Source organism: Setaria italica, chromosome IX, assembly GCF_000263155.2.
Source record: "Setaria italica strain Yugu1 chromosome IX, Setaria_italica_v2.0, whole genome shotgun sequence".
Classification (NCBI taxonomy): Eukaryota; Viridiplantae; Streptophyta; class Magnoliopsida; order Poales; family Poaceae; genus Setaria; species Setaria italica.
The window spans coordinates 50,981,651-50,988,507 of NC_028458.1; the positions used below are offsets into that span (position 1 = coordinate 50,981,651).

A 6,857-nucleotide genomic window follows, 5' to 3' on the forward strand; every position below is an offset into this window, starting at 1 on the left:
GCTCGCGCCTCATCTGGACAGTTGGACTGAGATTCAGGAGCTTCTAGCTCGACGAAATTTTGCACGCCACCGGATTTTCGTGATCCGGTGGAGGTTGTCAATGGAGACTACAGATTACAGAACGAGGCCATTGGAGTCAGTCCAGCCAAACGGTGGTGATAATATGATGAGACGCCGAAGCCGGCCACCACCGCTGGTTTGCAGGTGTCGGGCCATGAAGACATGGCTCGTAGGGTTCAAAAAATGTTGATCGACGTGATAATACAATGAAGAAGCCACCGATCACGAGTGATAGAGAAATATTGGATATTTAGATTGACAGTACAAGGATGAGAAGATATGTCAATACGGCATGTAAGATTCGCATTACAGGGATAGAACTATGGATAAGTGGCGTTCCTGCTGTTGAAGACGAGAGGAGCTAGGCGACAAACAAGGGAGAACAAGCAAGCTAGGTGCATGTGCAAAAAGAGAAATTGTATTGCATCTAGAAGAAAAAGAATACTGCTGCTAGTTGAGTTGTTTGATTTTATCATACAATGGACGTGCTAGTGTCTCCTTTTTTATGAATTTGCAGGTTACAAAAACAAAGGAAATATGACTATCTTTCTATAAGCATTTGATAGATTCTTCATCTGATGCAAATTAGTGTACTCAAATAATTATTAATGTGCGCTATCTGCTAATATATACAATTGTGTTACTGCAAGTGGAAATATTATACAAGCCAACAATGTTCTTCAAAAGATATAAATCTAACCATTTATGAACTCACACGTTTTCAACTCTTTTTATATCAAAAGGGGAAAGTAGACTGATACGGAGTTCTTGTGTCCACCCAAAGTTACGCCTTGCTTGTAAAGGAAAGACTACGTGCAAAAAGAACAAAATTAAACAAGACAGCTATATATAGAAATTCATCTCCTCTACTTTTCACGTGAAAAGACTCGCAAAAATGAAAATCTGCATGATGTAAATGTGTTTTTTGTAATTAGTCAACCTTGGGTGCTTATTGTGATACAATTGTATGATCTTGATTCTCTACAAAGGTAACACAGATAAAAATTTTAAAAAGGAGTAGGAGACCAAGTATAAACAAATTCTATATAAAACATTGATCAAGTACAATGGGAAATGCTAGTTTAGTTATAATTATGACCAACATTGATCAAGCTCTATGCAAATTTGAAAGGTCAGATAAAACAGATTGCAATGGAACTAGCAAAGAGCACACGTACTTTATAATTACGGCATACCAAATAAATGAAGTCTTGTAAACGGCTATCTCACCAAAATAGAAATATTTTTACGTGCTTCCATGCCTGTGATGTCCAATCATTTTACAATTTAAACATAAAAGCACACGTGTCTTATTTTAGATTCATGCCTTTTTTTCCCATTGTTGTGGTATGTCCTTGAGCTACAAACCTGCGGGGCAACCTTTGTTAGGATTGACTCATGATTTCTATAGGCCCATGCTATCCCCACCCCACTAGGGGCAAGCATAAAATGCGCCTTGGATGCTAATTATGTCAAGTACACGCAGGTTATCATGCAACGTACCACTAGCATCCCCAGTTCAAGGTTTAATCGTATGTCCCTTCAATCAATTAGCAGAGGAGCACCATTATAATCATCAATGGCTTTGACAGAGCTTGTTAACCTATGAATTATTAGTATTGTACAGAAGCTTTATTCCAAAACATAGTGGTGTATTTAGTCATAATTTGAAGCCCACTATGTAAAGTAGAACAGGGACACCTTCGGTTTAGCTCAAACCTGACCCCCACCACTTCCCACTACAAATACATCTTTTCACAAAGCTTAAATGGGAAACAAACCAAGGACATTATGCAATTAGCACCTACAATTTTGGCTATATCAAGTTGGCAATGTGAATGCTTGCAGCAAGCTTAAGGCATGATTGCAATTCACTTGTCAATTGCAAACCATAAAAAAATGTTGCAATTTTTTCATTTAGACTGTGTGGAGCTTTTTCACTCTAGGAATTGTGGGATCTAGTTAATATACATTCTGAAGTAGGTAAAAGTTCAATTTAAGGGCTATGCCTAGATATTAGTGAATTGAAGCAAGAATCGTGATGGATGCTAACCGCTCTAACAATTAACGCTAATTATTGAACCAACCAATCTAGTAGAATATTTTTTCATTAGTCTCCTAACCAGTAAGGGCAGTCTTTGATGCTATGTGTACCTAGAAATGGTGTGAAATCTTAAACTGATAGCGTCTTGCAAATTTAAAAAAATAAAGTGTTTATATAGGCAAAGCATCCTAGTCATTTTTTTTTCTAATTCATTGAACCAAACAAACATCATAAGTATTTATTGATGTACTATTTTTTAATCGACACGCTCACATGTGTTTGCTAGAAGCAAAATTAACACGTGATTATTAGAAGTGTGGAAGTGTAACCTACCTCATGCAAACTCTGCTCTGCGCAAGTCGCGGTTAGTTGCAAAAGTACGAGCATGGTTATTAGAGGTTTTCCATTCTGCTTAAGTGGCTCAGAAGGCTCTTACATTGTAAAAACTCTATTTTTAAACGTGATAATTAAAAGTTTCTTCTGCATGTTAAAATATCTATTCTCCCGTGAATTGCGCTTGCATGGCATAAACAAAATCCTTGTGGAGAAAATCATGAGGGGCTCATGGTAATTATATTTTCTTTGCGTGTGTCAAACCTTAACCACCGGAAAAGCAATGGAGGACAGTGGTGGTGCTTTCCGCGCAACCTTCCATTATAACACCCAAAAATACAGGCAGAAAAGCAAGAAGCGTGAGCACTTCCTTATCGTCTCCTCCTTTCCTCCCCGCAACCCCGATCGAATCGCTCGAACCATTCCCAGGTTTGCGCGTCGATCTAGGTTTGCGTGAGGATCCAATTCCATCTCCTCCCGTTTGAGCTTGCGATCCTCGAAGGAGTTCTTTTGTTAGCCTTCTTTCCCCCGATTTTTTTCGCTCATTTTTCCGAGCTTTTCAAGAGCAGAAGAGGCAGTTTCGAATTCCGATGCACCGAAGCCTCAAGATCCAAATTTGAGGCCTTTCCCAAGCTCTCCGCGTCGATCTGCGCAAGAGGATGGGTAACGCGGGCAGCAACGGTGGAGGCGCCGCTCCTGGTCACCGCCGTCGGAGCTCCAGCCACGGCCACGGTCACCACCACCAGGCGCCACCGCCTCCCCCGCCGCAGGAGGCTGCGCCCAACCGCTACGTGTTCGCGGCCGCCACGCCGTACCCGCCCCAGTACCCTAACCCCAACCCGCCGCAGCATTACCCGCAGTACAACTACTACCCGCCGCCCCCGCCGTCCGTGCCGGTGCCTCTCCCGGCGCCGTACGACCACCACCACAGGCCGCCCACCGCCGCCGCCGGGGAGTTCCCGCCCCCGCCCCCGGCTCATCCCCACCACTACCCCGGCTGGGCTGGGCGGTATCCGTCCTACGGACCGCATCTGCCTATGCCGACGCCCTACGTCGAGCACCAGAAGGCCGTCACTATCCGCAATGATGTCAACCTCAAGAAGGAGACGCTCCGGATTGAGCCTGATGAAGAGTGCCCTGGCCGCTTCCTCGTCTCCTTCACCTTTGACGCCACGGTCGCCGGCAGGTGATTACTCAGTTCATTTAACATCAAATATATGCTGCATTCTGTTATAAGTATTTTATGTATGTGTGAGAAGCTCCTTTGCCGGTATCTACTTTGTTTAGGACATGTATATGAAATTGTTGTCATTGATTTATTCTGTGTGTTGATGTCGATGCTTTGAGGAATTAGCGTCTCGTGATGGTGATGCTTTCAGCCCGAGGGCTGGGGACTTTTATTAGTGATATTTGACCTTCATTTGTTTGTTGACTGACAATTCCATTCCTTGATTGTAACGAGTAGAAGAAATGAGAGATAACTATACAAAAGCGAGTACCTGTTCCTTTTGAAAACATCCAAGTTAGCAATAAGGTCTTCATTATGTATTAAACTATTGTAGTATTGCTTTAATGCTTAGCTTGTCCTCTTTTCCCAGTCCAAGTATTGATCCTTGTTACAACTGGCCCTTGCAAAGGGCTGTGTATTATTCTGGCAGACAAGTAGTGGAACATTCTATACCTAGCTATATTCACCTTCTGCCTAAGCTCTACTGATATAGTCTTGTAGGGTGTCATGGCTAGTAAAAATGTTGGAATTTTGATGTGAATTATCAAAGTTACACCAGATGCCATGCTATTAAATCCTCGATAGTTAACTCTAGACATTTTATATGCCCTAATGGCTACCTTTCTTCTCTTGTATCATTTCCTGTTTATTGACTCTTCACTTAATTTGTCCCATGTTTAAATATTTCTTTCCTCGCGTTCATGTACTTTGTGTAGATTATTTAGCATCTATACTAAATACTTGCTTTCAACAGTCGCCGGTATTGTAGTTGGGCATTACTAGTTAGGGTCTATGGCATTACAAAGCTATAAACCTTAGTTTTGTCTTAATTTCTAATCTTTCAGAATCATTTTTGCAACATGTCCATTGTTTGCTATAAGTTTGTAATAATTGTTGTCATTGTAACCAGAAGCTTACAGTGTAATGTGGTGCTAAATTTGTAATGGCAGAGGAATCTGCACATTTGGATTGATTGCAATGTTTCTTAAATCATCTTACGCCTAGTGCGATTGAAATTCCCTATTCAACAAATTTATCCTTTTTTGGTCCAAACATGATATACTTCTAGATGGTTTTTAGTTATAGTGCTTAGTGCTAAAGCTGCACAGCTGTTTATTATAATAGTATCTTCGCACTATCTATATAGCATGAGACTAGCCTTGCAACCAGAATTTCTTATCACTAACAAAAGAAGTTCTATGCTTGCTGTTAAGTAGAGTGATTTAACATTTTTTTGTCTGCTTCTTTGAACAGCATGACTGTTTACTTCTTTGCAAAGGAAGAGCTCAACTGCAATTTAACAGCGGTTAAAGAAGACCTTATTAAGCCTGTTACTGTTAGCTTCAAAGAGGGTCTTGGTCAGAAATTCAGGCAACCTTCTGGGACAGGAATTGACTTTTCAGTGTTTGAGGAATCTGATTTATTAAAACAGGGGGAAATGGATGTATATCCACTTGCAGTTAAAGCTGAAACAGCATTATCTGTTGATCCACCATTGGAAGGGGAAGACCAAAAGATGAAAACTCCTAACTCACAGATCACACAGGCTGTGTTTGAGAAGAAAGAAAATGGAGAGTATCAAGTTCGAGTTGTTTGTCAGATCCTGTGGGTGAATGGGACTAGGTATGAACTGCAAGAAATATATGGAATAGGGAACTCTATGGAAGGTGATACTGATGCAAATGATCCAGGGAAAGAATGTGTTATTTGCCTCTCTGAGCCAAGGGATACTACTGTCCTCCCATGTAGGCATATGGTAAGACTGCACTTTATTAGAAGTAGTGATGATCTGTGCTTGAAGTACAAATTGATCTAAGCTTTTGGTATAGTATTCTAGACTAAAAAAACCATAACATCACAGAGTTATGTTTCGATTATATACGCTTCCCAGATTCCCAACTATGTGATGATCTTCAGTATCCGTATTCAGACTCAGTCCAGAAATTGCAACTTCCATTTCCTTTGAACTGATATGCTTCCCAGGTTCCAACTATATGATGATTCTCAGTATCCGTTTCTTAGTCCAGAAAAGTGCAACTTCAATTTTTTTTGAATTGATATTATGCTGCATTAGCATATGTGCTAAGCCATGACATTTTTCTCCTCTCTTTGTTACAGTGCATGTGCAGTGAGTGCGCCAAGGTCCTACGGTACCAAACCACTCGGTGCCCCATCTGCAGGCAGCCTGTTGAGCGTCTCCTCGAGATCAAAGTCAGCAACAGATCTGAAGATCAGCAGCAGGCACCCCAATCACCGCCGCGCCCACCCCCAACCCCGCAGCAGGAAGACGTGCACCCATGATCAGAGTCAGTGCTCAAACATTATATGGGTCTAGTTTGCGGCCTTTGGGCCTTCCCTGAACGTTGCTCTCTCCCATTTGAGCAACGGGGAATGTAATCGATACTTTACCTTTAGCATATGTAAGCTTCTGGCATCGCCGCGGCTCGCCGACCCCCGCTGTATCCGGAGGCCGAAGACCAAGATGCCATGAAGAGTGTGTGTACCATATACATCATGCTTGCGTGTGCCATGGCTACCTGAAGAAGTGTAGGGAGGACGACTCCTCGTGCCTGATTGACTTCCTCCATCAGGTAAAGAAAGGGAAGAGAAGGTGGACTTTAAAATTTGTACAAAAAATGGCTCGTATTTCACCTTGATGACATTCCTCTCTGTTATGCCTGGAAAGCCAGTGATTATTTTACTTGTGTACGGGAGTTACAAGAACAATTATAGCTCACCGGGCGAGGAGAGCTTTGTGCCCCCCCAATGCCTCTGTTGTTTGTTTGTGATTTTGCTTTGTACAATAAGTGGTAAAATCAGATAAAGGCTGCGATAAAATGTTGAGTATTGCTCCTAATCGGTATTCTCCATTGCCGCGAGCGAGTCTTTCTGACGATCTGTGCTTGCATTCAACATCATTACCCGTGGCGTCTAGAGCTGTTAGAGCATCTCCAGCGGTTCCTCAAAGCCGTTATAGCACACTTTTTCTACTGGTAACTTAGGCCGGTTGCTCCAGAAGTCCAGATCACGCCAGGCAGGAAAATTAGGCGGGACGCCGTTGCTTGTACATGCTGGAGCGTTTTATAAGGGGGGGGGGGGGGGGGGGGGGGGGGGGGGAGAAAAAAATCCCGGGCTTTCAAAAAAAGGGACCCGTTTTTATAAACCCGGGGGGGAACCCCCCCGGAAAAAAGG

The 6,857-nt window shown here is 42.5% G+C and overlaps 1 protein-coding gene across 1 annotated transcript; it reads left to right on the top strand.

The window, feature by feature from the left end:
* Positions 1 to 2,762: 2,762 nt before the first annotated feature.
* On the top strand, positions 2,763 to 6,503 carry LOC101785784 (probable E3 ubiquitin-protein ligase LOG2). Its single transcript, XM_004984913.4, has 3 exons — positions 2,763 to 3,623; positions 4,920 to 5,421; positions 5,784 to 6,503. The coding sequence occupies exons 1-3, from the start codon at positions 3,097 to 3,099 to the stop codon at positions 5,964 to 5,966; spliced, it is 1,212 nt and encodes a 403-aa protein (XP_004984970.1). The 5' UTR covers positions 2,763 to 3,096; the 3' UTR covers positions 5,967 to 6,503.
* The last annotated feature ends 354 nt before the right edge of the window (positions 6,504 to 6,857 follow it).

Excerpts from the sequence above, each read along its gene's own strand:
- LOC101785784 (XM_004984913.4), top strand. The coding sequence starts at position 3,097 with ATGGGTAACGCGGGCAGCAACGGTGGAGGCGCCGCTCCTGGTCACCGC. Across the intron at positions 3,624-4,919 it reads GACGCCACGGTCGCCGGCAG|CATGACTGTTTACTTCTTTG; the intron begins GTGATTACTCAG and ends TTCTTTGAACAG. Across the intron at positions 5,422-5,783 it reads TCCTCCCATGTAGGCATATG|TGCATGTGCAGTGAGTGCGC; the intron begins GTAAGACTGCAC and ends TCTTTGTTACAG.